General features: G+C 48.9%; 1 protein-coding gene across 1 annotated transcript in view; it reads right to left on the bottom strand.

Annotated features, from left to right (window-relative positions):
* The window catches only part of PAPOLA (poly(A) polymerase alpha), an 858,334-nt gene that overhangs the window by 510,908 nt on the left and 331,866 nt on the right, over positions 1 to 15,560 (bottom strand). The window contains exon 12 of the mRNA XM_069208274.1: positions 2,600 to 2,684. Coding sequence (XP_069064375.1) covers positions 2,600 to 2,684 — 85 coding nt within the window. The remainder of the gene's footprint in view (positions 1 to 2,599; positions 2,685 to 15,560) is intronic.

Here is a 15,560-nt window from a genome sequence, read left to right as displayed (position 1 = left end):
TTTCTGTGCTGTGGTTGCCTCGGAATCCGGACTGGGAGGGGTCGAGTAGGTTGTTGTCTTCAAGGAAATTGGTCAGTTGCTCGTTGACAGTCTTCTCGATGACTTTGGCAGGGAAGGGGAGGAGCGAGATGGGGCGGAAGTTCTTCAGGTCGCTGGGGTCTGCTGTAGGTTTCTTCAGGAGGGCGTTGACTTCCGCGTGTTTCCAGCACTCGGGGAAGGTGGCAGAAGCAAACGAGCTGTTGATGATGGTCTGGAGATGTCGTCGGCTTTGTTGAAGATGAAGTGGGGGCAGGGGTTCGAGGGGGCACCGGAGTGGATGGTGTTCATGGAAGCTTTGGTCTCCTCCGCGCTGATGTGAGTCCAGGCGTTGAGGGTGACGGCTGGGGTAGTAGGTTCTGTGGTGGTTGGCTGGGACTGATGACCAAAGCTGTCGTGAAGGTCGATGATCTTTCGATGGAAGAAGGTAGCGAGGGAGTTGCAGAGATCTTGTGAGGGCGTGATGGAGTTGGAGTTAGGATTGGAGAGCTCTTTGACGATGTTGAAGAGTTCTTTGCTGTTGTGAGTGTTCTTCTCCAGTCTGTCTGTGAAGGAAGTTCTTTTGAAGTGGACACATCTGCGGTCGGTCCAGTGTATTACGGATGAGTGGCTGAAGGATACGTGGTTGCTGGCGGAGAAGATGGGGTCGAGCGTGTGTCCGGCGATGTGGGTGGGGGTGTTCACCAGTTGCTTGAGACCGAGGTTGGCGAGCAGGGTGGTGGTGTTGGGGTCGTTGTTCTGCTCCAGGTGGAAGTTGAGGTCTCCGAGGAGGATGTAGTCCGGCGAGGCTAGGGCGTGCAGGGAGATGAAGTCTGAGATGGATTCGCTGAAGAGGGCGAGTGGTCCAGGGGGTCTGTAAATGAGTTCCTCTGAGGGTTGCCCTGGGGTCGGTGTGGATCTGGAAGTGCATGTGTTCGGCAGCGAAGGGGGTGTCTTCGGTGGAAGAGGTGACGTTGATGAAGTGCTTGAATACGATGGCGATTCCTCCTCCGACTTGGTTGGTGCGGTCTCTCCTGGTGATCTTGTAGCCGTCGGGGAAGGCTATGTCGAGGGCCGAGGAGGCGTTCATCCAGGTCTCAGTGATGAAGGCGACGTCCGGTGGAGTCCAGGAGGTCCCATAGTTCAATGGCGTGCTTGTGGACGGAGCGTGCGTTGATGAGGATGCATTTGAGATGGTTATTGGTGCGTGGGCTGGCGGGCGGGGAGCAGTCGCAGTGGAAGGTGTGTTTGCAGGTAAGGCATGCGAAGGGTCCATGGGTGTGTTTCGGGTTGGCTTGGAAGCAGGTTCTGGAGCGTCCCGGGTTGAGTGCGTGGAGGGAGGTGGGGTCTTAGCGGTGCCGCTGGGTTTGGGAGTGCTGGGGGCCAGGGGTGCGTGGCGCTGGGTGCGGTCCAGGCGTGGACGGGCGCAGATGGGCTTGCCTCGGCCGCCATAAGAGGGAGGAGGGGTCAGCTGGGGGCAGGAGGCGGGGCGACGAATGGGAGCAGGGGGGGCGGGGCCAAGCGGAACTGTTCCAAATGGAACTGGGAACAGGAACCGCCAGCAAGACTCTGACTTGATACCCCAACTGAATCATGGGGTTTGAAGGTGTGCCAGAGGGAACCAGAAATGCCTGTAACAACTGCAGCATGACCTCCTTGACAGGTTCAAATTTTTCCAGACGGCCCATGACATTTGCAAGGAATCAGCTTAAGAACTAAAACTGGGCTTGAGTCAGGAAATACAGGCATAAATGCCATGGAGAGATAAATGCAAGATTTCGCCCTGGAATGTGAGTGACAGGGAGGGGTCGAATAGCATATTAATTCCTGGTCCTTGAGTCTCGATTTTTTGTTCTGCTTCTTCTGAGACCAAACGATAGAGAATAAACCAAAACTGTAAGGGAACATTCGGAATAAGGACAGATCTCTATGTGAGTTTGATGACAGAATTTGGCTTTGTGCTTTCGGATGCCCTTTGGGTCAATCGGGAAGCATTTGCAGTAGGTAATGCATGGTACAGAGGCAACACAGGCAAACATCCTGTAGATCCATGACCAACATTTGCTTCTGTTGTCACAGCAGGCCTTGAATCCTACAGCCTTCAGGGTTGAGATACCTAGCACAGCATTTGTGAACGTTTGAGCAAAATAAAAGCGTATCTACGTTGAAGGGTGAAGGAAAACATGAAACAATGTTTACCCATATAGGGAGGGGGCACCTACATACAGCTCCATGTCCAGAGGCAGGATGGATATCAAGTAGAGACAGATATCATCACCTGTTGGCATGCAGGAGATTTTCATGAGCCATTATGGCACCTGAGAGGATGCAAAAGTTGAGAAATCCGATGCTAGAAATACTCATCAGAATAAATCAATTATTCACAATCAAGTTTCAGCTGTTCTCACACGTATTTTGTGCTGAAGAATTAATCAAAATAAAACGTAACCCATGGAATCAAATTTTTGTGAACACCCAAAAAAAGAAGAAAGAAATGTACGCAACACATACTGTGTTAAGAGATTTTTTTATTATTGAATTTAAACCCCCACCAACCCAGTCAGGCATGATATAAAATACATACTTGTACTTCTGAAAGAAGTTTGGAGCTTCAAAAAGCTTGGACCACTCTGCTTTACCCAACAAAATTTCATCTGTAATTGCCAGCCCTGTTTTAGAAAACAAATACAAAATTGTTAAGCATTGGTAATTCTACCTTTTTTGCAAAGAATGACCTTCCAAAAAAACTCAAACATCGCTAAAACCTGAATCAATTACTTACACTGAAAAATTACCTATAATCCAATCTCCTTCACGGGAATCAATAAGCACTTAACTACCCCACCCATGAACAGGATACAAAAGCATATTTAGAAAAAAAAAAATACACTTTTCTCTGAAAAAGAAACATTTGTATACAAAAGTAAAACAAATTTGAGAAGCTATTGAATGATTTACTGGTCAATTAATGTTAATTATCTTTTAAGAAGTATTTAATTTTAAAAAGGTCTCTAAATGATAGTGACAAAAACACTTCTACCAAAGTACTCTTAAAAGAAAAGTAAAAGAAAGGAGGCAATGCAGCTGGGCATGCTGCAACCTAAAAAGGCTAGAGAAATGTCACTGTTCCTTTAATTTACCACATACCACCAGTATCCCAGCATGCCCCGTCAGTGACAGTTGCTCCAGTTCTTTCTTGTCTAAGACTGTGAATCCTAACTATGTAATCTTCACCTCTATGCCTCTACCAGGGAGAATGGAATGCTTTTGATTTCTATGCGGATTTCACAGAATAGGAACAAGAATGCAGGTCAGGAACCTTTCTGTTGCCTTCAAAGGATGTTCACTAAATCTTAAGCACTGACTAGAATAGAAAGCCCAGTGAATTTGAGGCAGTGCAAAGAAGAAAAATATCTAGCTCTAATCAAAAGAGTTTCTCAAAAAAGTTTGTCCAAAATGGCTATCTGCTTCTGAAATTGAGCAATAGTGTCATGTTGAAGCATGGATTGAGCACTAACTCCCGCACATGGCACACTGCAGGTTAACATCCTCATGTAATTGACTATATTGTATTGCATGCACAACAGAATGTGACAATGCCTTAAGTAGTGGATATTAATTGGCCGCTTTATTAACATGGACAACGTGTGACTGCCCTGATAGCATATCTTGAGCATGAGACGAAAATCCCTGTCAATCAACGTTTGTAAACATGCCTTTCACATTCTGCTTATTCTTTTAACACATCTACATTTAAAACTTTTTTACAATTGCAGTGAGTGACTGGTGGGCCCTCAAGTCCTGGCCTCCGTTTGTCACGCCTCTTTTGCTGTTAGATTGTTTAGGCAGTCCCACCTTTCCTTAATTGGAGGGGCTCACTCAAATAGAGTTATTGTTTTGCCATGTTGTTGAGGGGGTAGCTTCAAGTTCTTTGTATTAGGTCCAACTCGCTACCTGGCGTGTCCTATGCCCTGCCATCCGATTTGGCGGGTCTGGGCTGTGAGTGCCGTGTTCCGCTTACTCCCCACACTTGTCCATCTTACACCCTGCCGTAAGGCAGCCCCAGGTGTGTGGCTTTGTTGACACACCCCCTTACTGGGTGTGTCTTTTGCACCTTTGTTTGGTAAAACTTTTTCCTTTACGCCCTTGACTCTGTCTGGTGTAGCGACTAATTATGTTTTCGTCGGGGTGGGTGGGTGGTGTTCGTCGTTGTCATGGTGCCAGCGCTTATGTCCCGGTCCTGATTGCCGGTTAACCCGGGACGCGCCTTCCTAAGAGCACCTCTCCTTGCACCCCTGGGGTTGGCATCACGTCTTGATTGGGGGGTTTGAATAATGGCAAACCCCCCCCCCCCATTGGTTAATTTGGCTGTGCCTCCCCCCCCCCTCCCCTGGTTGGCACCTGGGGTGGGGGCACGCTGAGTCGCACTTTAGTCCCAAAACCGGTTAAACCGGTCCCTTCCGGGCCAAGGCGGCCGTTAAGGCACAGGCACTATATGCCCCCTGCGGGGGCGGCCTTTGCACTAAATGGCTGTCTTACAAAACTCTGATTTAGGGATATTTCTTATCAAGTCAATAGGTGGAGCTTTACGCCTAATAGAATGGGTCTTGAGTTGAAGACCAAGCAAAGACAGACAGTCTTCTGAAAAACAAGATTCAATCCATTTGTAAATGGACTGCTTTGAGGTGAACAAGCCTGTTCAAACAGGTTAACAGTTCACAATCATGCCTGCAGCTGCCTTTAGTTTTGTCACATTTAAATGAAAAAACCCTAACATCCAAAGTGTGCAAGGAGTGTAAGGATTCTGAAAAAAAAACTTAATAAAAATAGACTGATTGAAATTACAATTAGAGACCACTTTAAGAAAATATTAGTTGTAACCACCTTGTCTCATTACAAAAAGTAGCAGGGCTCTTGAAAACGTAAGGCCTGTGTAAAGAAATGGCTCCCTGTTGCAGTTACCCCCCACTTTTTGCCTGATACTGACTTGACTGAGAAGTGTGCTGGGACCCTGCTAACCAGGCCCCAGCACCAGTGTTCTTTCACCTAAAATGTGCTTTTGATTCCACAATTGGCACACCCTGGCATCCAGGTAAGTCCCTTGTAACTGGTACCCCTGGTACCAAGGGCCCTGATGCCAGGGAAGGTCTCTAAGGGCTGCAGCATATCTTATGCCACCCTGGGGACCCCTCACTCAGCACAGACACACTGCTTGCCAGCTAGTGTGTGCTGATGAGAACAAAACGAGTAAGTCGACATGGCACTCCCCTCAGGGTGCCATGCCAACCTCACACTGCCTATGCAGTATAGATAAGTCACCCCTCTAGTAGGCCTTACAGCCCTAAGGCAGGGTGCACTATACCATAGGTGAGGGCATATGTGCATGAGCACCATGCCCCTACAGTGTCTAAGCAAAACCTTAGACATTGTAAGTGCAGGGTAGCCATAAGAGTATATGGTCTGTGAGTCTGTCAAAAACGAACTCCACAGCTCCATAATGGCTACACTGAATACTGGGAAGTTTGGTATCAAACTTCTCAGAATAATAAACCCACACTGATGCCAGTGTTGGATTTATTAAAAAATGCACACAGAGGGCATCTTAGAGATACCCCCTGTATTTTACCCAATTGTTCAGTGCAGGACTGACTGGTCTGTGCCAGCCTGCTGCTGAGAGACGAGTGTCTGACCTCATGCGGTGAGAGCCTTTGTGCTCTCTGAGGACAGAAACAAAGCCTGCTCTGGGTGGAGGTGCTTCACACCTCCCCCCTGCAGGAACTGTAACACCTAGCAGTGAGCTTCAAAGGCTCAAGCTTCGTGTTACAATGCCCCAGGGCACTCCAGCTAGTGGAGATGCCTGCCCCCTGGACCCAGCCCCCACTTTTGGCGGCAAGTCCAGGAGAGATAATGAGAAAAACAAGGAGGAGTCACTGGCCAGTCAGGACAGTCCCTAAGGTGTCCTGAGCTGAGGTGACTCTGACTTTTAGAAATCCTCCATCTTGTAGAAGGAGGATTCCCCCAATAGGGATAGGAATGTGACCCCCTCCCCTTGGGAGGAGGCACAAAGAGGGTGTACCCACCCTCAGGGCTAGTAGCCATTGGCTACTAACCCCCCAGACCTAAACACGCCCTTAAAGTTAGTATTTAAGGGCTCCCCTGAACCTAAGAATTTAGATTCCTGCAACTAACAAGAAGAAGGACTGCTGAGCTGAAAAAACCCCTGCAGAGGAAGAACAGAAGACACCAACTGCCTTGGCCCCAGACTTACCGGCCTGTCTCCTGCCTTCCAAAGAAACCTGCTCCAGCGACGCTTTCCAAGGGACCAGCGACCTCTGAATCCTCTGAGGACTGCCCTGCTTCGAAAAAGACAACTCCCGAGGACAGCGGCACTGCTCCAAAAAGAACTGCAACTTTGTTACAAGGAGCAGATTTAAAGACCCCTGCAACTCCCCGCAAGAAGCGTGAGACTTGCAACACTGCACCCGGCGACCCCGACTCGACTGGTGGAGAACAAACAACTCAGGGAGGACCCTCCGGCGACTCTACGACTGAGTAACCAAAGTTGTCCCCCCTGAGCCCCCACAGCGACGCCTGCAGAGGAAATCCCCAGGCTCCCCCTGACCGCGACTGCCTGAACTCCATTTCCCGACGGCTGGAAAAGACCCTGCACCCGCAGCCCCCAGCACCTAAAGGAACGGAACTCCTGTGCAGGAGTGACCCCCAGGAGGCCCTCTCCCTTGCCCAGGTGGTGGCTACCCCGAGGAGCCCCCCCCTTGCCTGCCTACATCGCTGAAGAGACCCCTTGGTCTCTCATAGGAAACCATTACAAACCCGACGAGTGTTTGCACACTGCACCCGGCCGCCCCCGCGCTGCTGAGGGTGTACTTTTTGTGCTGACTTGTGTCCCCCCCGGTGCCCTACAAAACCCCCCTGGTCTGCCCTCCGAAGACGCAGGTACTTAACTGCTGGCAGACCGGAACCAGGGCACCCCCTTCTCTCCATTGAAGCCTATGTGTTTTGGGCACCTCTTTGACCTTTGCACCTGACCGGCCCTGGGCTGCTGGTGTGATAACTTTGGGGTTGCTCTGAACCCCCAACGGTGGGCTACCTTGGACCAAAAACTGAAACCTGTAAGTGACTTACCTGTGAAATCTAACAAAACTTTACCTCCCCCAGGAACTGTGAAAATTGCACTAAGTGTCCACTTTTAAAACAGCTTATTGTGTTTTATGTAAAAAGTATACATGCTAAAGTAATGATTCAAAGTTCCTAGAGTACTTACCTGCAATACCTTTCAAATGAGATATTACATGTAAAATTTGAACCTGTGGTTCTTAAAATAAACTAAGAAAAGATATTTTTCTATAACAAAACCTATTGGCTGGATTTGTCTCTGAGTGTATGTACCTCATTTATTGTCTATGTGTATGTACAACAAATGCTTAACACTACTCCTTTGATAAGCCTACTGCTCGACCACACTACCACAAAATAGAGCATTAGTATTATCTCTTTTTGCCACTATCTTACCTCTAAGGGGAACCCTTGGACTCTGTGCATGCTATTCCTTACTTTGAAATAGCACATACAGAGCCAACTTCCTACAGCCTGCATTTTACCAACTATGCTTTCACGTGTGCTTTTCAATGAGAAAGCAGAACTCTAACAATGTGCTGAAGTGAGGCTGTGTGAAAATGACTCAAAAGGTGAACCCATTATTTTTTTTAAAACACTGTTTTTAAAAAAATACCACCAGTTTCTAAACCACAGATGGTTTAGAAACTGTTGGTAATACCTTTTTAATGCTTTTTATAAAGTCATTAGTAACGTGGACTGTGAAGGACAAGGTTTGTTAAATACATCTACCGAAGGCTGTAATAGCAGTAAGGTGAATCTTTAAAAACAGGAACAAGAAGCCTGATATAGCACTCCTTCCTCCGGACACTCTGTAAAATAAATCTTTTTCTCAATAACTGTATGCAGAACAGGTGTTACAGTTCCTGCAGGAGGGAGGTGTGAAGCACCTCCACCCAGTGCAGGCTTCGTTTCTGGCCCCAGGGAGTCAAAAACTCATCTCTTAATGGCAGGCCGGCACAGACCAGTCAGTCCTGCACTGAAGGATTGTGTAAAATACAGGAGGCATCTCTAAGATGCCCTCTGTGTGCATTTTTTAATAAATCCAACACTGGCATCCGTGTGGGTTTATTATTCTTGATACCAAACTTCCCAGTATTTAGCGTAGCCATTATGGAACTGTGATAAACTCCCAGACCATATACTTAATATGTCCACACTGTACTTATAATGTTTAAGAATGGACTTAGATACTGTAGGGGCATATTGATCATGCATCTATGCCCTCACCTGTGGTATAGTGCACCCTGCCTTAGGGCTTTAAGGCCTGCTAGAGGGGTGCCTTACCTATGCCACAGGCAGTGTTTTGTGTGCATGGCACCCTAAGGGGGGTGCAATGTCAACTTTGCCTTTTTCTCCCCCCAACACACACAATCTGCAATGGCAGTGTGCATGTGTTAGGTGAGGAGTCCCTTAGGGTTGTACAACATGTTGCAGCCCTTAGGGACCTTCCCAGGCCACAGGGCCCTTGGTACCACTGGTACCTTTTACAAGGGACCTATCTGTGTGTCAGGGGTGTGCCAATTGTGAAAATAATGGTACATTTTAGTGAAAGAACACTGGTGCTGGGGTCTGGTTAGCAGGGTCCCAGCACACACACAGTCACGTCACAATCAATATCAGACAAAAAGTGTGTGTGTGTGTGTCGGGGGTGGGGGTGTGGGGGTGCAGGGTGGAGAAGGTTACTGCAACAAGGAGCCATTTTCCTACATGTGACCATTTGCCATCTTGTTTCCACCCCATTGGTGGAAGTAACCAGGGGAGGTGTGGACAGGCTACAGGAGAAAGGCTGCAGAGAACATCACCACCCTGTGATCCTCGCAGTAACCGGTTCAATAGTGGCAGCCATCTTGGATCAGGCTGGGTAGCCCAAGCAACAACTTTCACAAATAGAAGCACTGAGAATTGCAACAGGTGAGAGCTCCAAAACGTGGGTGTTAGAAATGGGGTCACTAGTTGGCAGTCGGTTTACACCCTACCCAAGTAGGGGCCCTCACTAGTCCGAATACAGTATGGATGATACCCACTCAGATAATCCCTGCTCACCCCCCTTGGTAGCTGGGCACGAGCAGTCCGGTTTATTTCAGAAGCAATGTGTAAAGCATTTGCACATAACACACAGTAATACAGTGAACACACTATAAAAGGACACCATACCAGTTTTAGAAAAAAAAGCAGATATTTATCTATATAAAACTAGACCATAAAAATCCAACATACAATAAATAAGATACACATTTTGCAAGAATAACTTAAAAAGACAATTCCTTGAAGTCAATAGCTCCATTTTGGGCTATCATGGCTTTGTGAACAACAAATCCAATAGTTCAGGCCGGCCACGGCGTCGTGGGCCAGCTACAATGTCGGGAAGACCTGCAAACAGTACCTTGGAAATTCAAGGCGTCGCCATCCTCGCGAAGAGGTCCGGGGAGTGGCGTCACGGTGTCGGTCGTTGAGCCCTCGAAGTCCCACGCATTGCAGATTGAACTCTGGGATGATGAAGTCGGGAGCGCTAGCATGAATTGCGTCGGGCTGCAGTGCGAAGCGGGACGATGCAATGTGAGGTGCCCACAGGTCACGGTGCAGGCAGCAGCTCAGTGACCGAGTCCAGTGGCGTTGGTGAGACCAGACCTGCGGTGTGAAGCGAGGCTGTGCGACGTGCAGTGTCACCAGATCATGGTGCAGGCAGTGTCATTGCTGAAGCGCTGTCGTTAGGAGGCCCAAGTCGGCAGAGTGGGACAGGCTCCGTGCGGCATCCACAGGTCACTGTGCAGACAGGGAAGCCTGGTGACGACACTGGAGTTGATGTGCTGGCGTTGGAGGACTGGGGCTGCGGAACGGGCAGTGCTTCATGTACCTCACGAGCAGTGTCCACCGGCAACAGTGCAGACAGCAACCCCAGTGTCAGTACGGAGGGGTGAGGATGACCAGGCTGCGGTGTGAGCAATGTGATGCCAGAGTGTGGGGCACACAGGTCATGGTGCAAGCAGTGGCTCAGTAGCAGCATCACCTGGCGGTGGCGAGACCAGGGTTGCGGTGTGAAGTGAGACTCTGCGGCTCCATGCGGTTTCAGCAGGTCACGGTACAGGCCAGCGGCATCGGTTACGGCGTTGCAGTGTTTTTTCTTCCTAAACAGCACAGAACACAGTTCCCAGTGCCACAGGCAGATGAAGCTGAAGTCTTTGGTATCCCTGAGACTTCGAACAGGAGGCAAGCTCTACTCTAGGCCCTTGGAGAACTCCCTCAAGCAGTATACACAGCAAAGTTCACCCTTTACTCTCTTTTAAGGTAGAAGCAGCAATTGCAGGCCAACCCAGCAAAGCACACCCAGCAAAGGGCCGTACTCCTCCTCCAGCTCTTCTCCTTGGCAGAGGTTCCTCTTGATCCAGAAAGATTCTGAAAGTCTGGCGTTTGGGTCCACTACTGATGCCCCTTTCTGCCTATGAAGTAGGCAAACTTCAAAGGAAAGACAGATGTTGATAAGATCCTGCCTTGTCCAGGCCTGGCCCCAGACACACCAGGGGGTGGTCAGAGACTGCATTGTGTGAGGGCAGGCACAGCCCTTTCAGATGTAAGTGACACACTAGTGACACCTTCCACTCTAGGCCAGATGGCCCATCAGGATATGTAGGCCACACCCCAGCTCCCTTTGTGTCACTGTCTAGTGGAGAGGTGTGAACAGCCCAACTGTCAGTCTGACCCAGACGTGGAATACACAAGCAGGCAGAGGCACAAAATGGTTTAAGCAAGAAAATGCCCACTTTCCTTGTCCAGTCCATGCCAGGCCCCAGAAGCACACCAGGGGGTCGGAGACTGCATTGGGTGAGGGCAGGCACTTTCAGTTGTGAACGACCACTCCTCCCTCCCCTCTAGCTCAGATGGCTCATCAGGATATGCAGGGTACACCCCTGCCCCCTTTTGTGTCACTGTCTAAAGAGGTGCAAAACAGCTCAACTGTCAAACTGACCCAGACAGACAATCCACAAACAGGCAGAGTCACAGAACGGTTTAAGCAAGAAAATGCCTACTTTCTAAAAGTGACATTTTCAAACTAAATCTAAAAACCAACTTCACTAAACAATGTATATTTAAAATGTGAGTTCACAGACCCCAATCTCCCTATTTCAGTCTGCTCTCAAAGGGAAACTACACTTAAGAGATATTTAAAGGTAACCCCCATGTTAACCTATGAGAGAGGTAGGCCTTGCAACAGTGAAAAACGAATTTGGCAATTTTTCACTGTCAGGACCTGTAAAACACATCAGTACATGTCCCACCTTTAACATACACTGCACCCTGCCCATGAGGCTACCTAGGGCCTACCTTAGGGGTGCCTTACATGTATAAAAAGGGAAGGTTTGGGCCTGGCACGTCGATAAACTTGCCATGTTGAATTGGCAGTTTAAAACTGCACACACAGACACTGCAGTGGCAAGTCTGAGACATGTTCGCAGGCTACTCATGTGGGTGGCACATTCAGTGCTGCAGGCCCACTAGTAGCATTTGATTTACAGGCCCTAGGCACCTCTAATGCACTTCACTAGGGAATTACTAGTAAATCAAATATGCCATTCATGGATAAACCAATCACTAATACAATTTACATACGGAGCACTTGTACTTTAGCACTGATCAGCAGCGGTAAAGTGCGCAGAGACAATAAACCAGCAAAAACAGAGTCTAGCATACCATAAAAACACGAGGTCAGAAGGCAAAAAGACAGAGGAAACACGCCAGAACATGCCAAGTCTAACAATATGCAGCATCACAAGACTAGCTACTGAGGCTGCCACAATCTCAGAACATTCCAAACAGGATAAAGGCCGAAAACAGTCCAAAAGATGCAACTGCAGGATTCCAATGCTGGACAGCAGCAAGGAGAATAAAGACTACAGGTCCTCTGTGAGCGCTACTTTGCCCCTGCCTATTGTTCCCCCCTCTCAAACTCCTCCCACCCCTTTTTTCGGTTTCCAGCATGAAGCCCACCATGTGCCCCTCCAGCAAATATTTCTTAGCTTAAAAACTACCTAGGGAAGTTATAGCATGGGGGAGCCAAACAAGCTGTGATCACAGCTGTGAAAGAGCCCCTTGAATAGACCAAAATCATTTGAGCGGACATCCACCAATCATCAACTAAGAAGGGAACCAAAGCACGCTAAGAGACAATAACCAGCTGAACAATTGAAGTGGGCAACAAAGCTGTACACTGTGGCGTAGGCCTTTTCATTAGTGTCTTAGACATTTTGACTTAATACCTGGGTTGCACCCACCTTGTGCAGCAGAGATAGGGGAGACGCTAAATATTGACAAAGACACAATCACAGTGAAGCAGCATGCACCCAGTAAGGTATACATAGTGCAGGAATCACACTGCTAGCTTCAATTCCCTACCCAGCAGCAACAAAATGCCCCCCCATTCACCTGAAAGCAGGCATACATTTATTAAAGAGATGATGACAAGGAGTTCCAAGACACTTGAAAATTAGTCACACAGATGAGGATGAGACAAAAGCGGAAACGGGAGCCAGCAGCCTTAGACTTAACACAGGAGTGCAAGACATCTAAAAAAAATACAAGTCAATAAATGAGAACTCAAACAGGAGATCCACACCAATTTATAGAAATAGCAAGTATGTAAATATGTTTAGGCACTAGTGAAAAATTGTTCAGGTTAGCATGTTTTTGAAAAAAGGAATTATTTTCACTTTAAGAAGTGAACACAGCAAACGGGTAACTTTATGTCTACTAATGAGACCAATCTCAGAGACTTAAGATAAGTATTGGATCAGGATCGCAACAGGTCACTCAGGGCAGCACTGGTGCAGAGGTGTAGTACCGCGTCAGGTGCCCAACATATTTCAATGGGGATTGGTCAAAGGGGAAAAAGACTGCAGGCCCTGGCTAGGAAGCCAGTTGGGTAAAACCAACAGTAGGTATCAAATGTGGGGTTTACAGGGTCATAAGTGCATCACTGTCTTCTCCCAGGGCCAGGGGCGACAGATGCAGGGGATTCCTTTAGTGTAGAGTTTGTGTCTGGGAGTACTAGCGGTTGAGGGGTCCTTGTGGTCTGAGGTTGCAGGCGTCGTCGTGGAGTCCTGGAGGGGTGAAATCATAGTGGACTCAAGCTCAGAAGAACTGGGGGGAAGAGGGTGTCGACACCGGGGACATACTTCAGACTGGGTCGTAGGCGACAGGTGCAGTGGTTATGTCAGCTGTCTGGTTTCTATCACCAAAGGGGCTGTGGGATAGGGAGGCTGCGTGCAGAGGCTGCAGGCAACTTCGGCAAGTCCAGGAGGGGTGAAACCATGATGGGCTCGAACTCTGGGGAATTCCTGAACCTTGTTGGCACCGGAGGTTCACTCCAACTCGGGTCAGTGATGGCAGGTGCAGTGATAACTACAGGTGTCAGATCTTTGCAGTCCAGAGGCTGCAGAGTCTTTTTTTCAGTTTGTTGGTGAGCACATCCACTGCACATTGGAGTCTTAAGTCTTTTCTGAGGCAGGCAGTCATCTTGCGTTTCTGGAGGCTCAGCTGAAAGACTAGTCGTCTTTTGGTGCAAAGTCTGTTGTAGGAAAATGCCACTGTTGGCATGGTTACCCCCCAAATTTTTTCCTTTTGTTGATGCTAGTTATGACTCAAAGTGTGCTGAGACCACCCAGCTAACCAGGCCCCAGTAACAGTGTTCATTCCCTAAAACTATACCTTTGTCTCCACAATTGGCAAAGCCCTGGCACAAAGATAATTCCCTTGTAAATGGTACCCCTTGTACCAAGGCCCTGTGGCCAGGGAAGGTTTCTAAGGGCTGCAGCCTGTATTATGCCACCGAGGGGACCCCTCACTCAGCACATGCACGCTGCCTCACAGCTTGTGAGTACTCTTGGGGAGAAAAAGACTAGGTCGACATGGCACTCCCCCTCAGAGTGTCATGTCCACAACCCACTGGGTGTGGCATAGGTAAGTCACCTCTCTAGCAGGCCTTACAGCCATAAGGCAGGGCGCACTATACCACAGGTGAGGCAAAGCTACATGAGCACTATGCCCCTACAGTGTCTAAGCCAATTCTTACACATTGTAAGTGCAGAGTAGTCAAAGAGTATATGGTCTGGGAGTTTGTCAAACATGAACTCCACACTTCCATAATAGCTACACTGAATACTGGGAAGTTTGGTATCAAACTTCTCAGCACAATAAATCCGCACTAAGCCCAGTGTGAGATTCATTGAAAAATGCACACAGAGGGCATCTTAGAAATGCCCACTGTATACCAGTCCAACTACTAGTGCTAGGCTGACCAGTTTATGCCAGCCTGCCACATCCAGACGGGTTTCAGGCCACATGGGGAGAGTGCCTTTGTGCACTCTGTGACCAGGAACAAAGCCTGTCCTGGGTGCTTCACATCTCCCACTGCAGGAACTGTAACATCTGGCAGTGAGCCTCAAAGGCTCAAGCCTGGCATTACAGCGCCCCAGGGCACTCCAGCTAGTGGAGATGCCCGCCCCCCGGACACAGCCCCCACTTTTGGCAGCAAGTCCGGAGGAGATAATGAGAAAAACAAGGAGGAGTCACCCTCCAGCCATGACTGCCCCTAAGGTGTCCTGACCTGAGGTGTCTCCTGCCTTAGAAAATCCTCAATCTTGCTTTGAAGGATTCCCCCCCAATAGGATTAGGGATGTGCCCGCTTACCCACATGGAGGAGGCACAAGGATGGTGTAGCCACCCTCAGGGACAGAAGCCATTGGCTACTGCCCTCGAGCTCTAAACACACCCCTAAAGTGAGTATTTAGGGACGACCCTGAAACCAGGAAAACAGATTCCTGACGACCTGAAACAAGGACTGCTGACCTGAAAGCTCTGAGACAATGGAGACAACAACTGACTTGGCCCCAGCCCTATCGGCCTGCCTCCAGACTCAAAGAACCTGCACCAGCGACACATCCAGCGGGACCAGTGACCTCTGCAGACTCAGAGGATTGTCCTGCAACCCAAAGGACCAAGGGCTAGATGTAACAAAGGTTTTTACCCATTCTGTGTCTATGGGAAAAAGTGTTCGTACATATGGCCCCAAGAAACTCCCAAGGACAGCGGCTCTGTCCAAACAAAGAAACCAAATTTAAAAGGGACTCCAGCCTCACTCCGGAAGCGGGAGTCCCCAACACTCTGCACCTGACGCCCCTGGCTCGCGTCCAGAAGAACTAACACTGCAGAGAAGACCCCCAGGCGACTCCAACGACGTGGACATCATGAGACGACCTCCCTGCACACCCACAGCAACGCCTGCATAGAGGATCCAGAGGCTCCCCCTGACTGCGACTGCCAGGTAACAAAGAACCGATGCCTGGAAGAAGCACTGCACCCGCAGCCACCTGGCCCGAGAGAAACCAACTACCTGTGCAGGAGTGACCAGCAGGCAG

Source organism: Pleurodeles waltl, chromosome 9, assembly GCF_031143425.1.
Source record: "Pleurodeles waltl isolate 20211129_DDA chromosome 9, aPleWal1.hap1.20221129, whole genome shotgun sequence".
Taxonomy (NCBI): domain Eukaryota; kingdom Metazoa; phylum Chordata; class Amphibia; order Caudata; family Salamandridae; genus Pleurodeles; species Pleurodeles waltl.
Note: the sequence above shows the minus strand (reverse complement) of the source record. Positions and strands in the feature narration are given on the sequence as shown.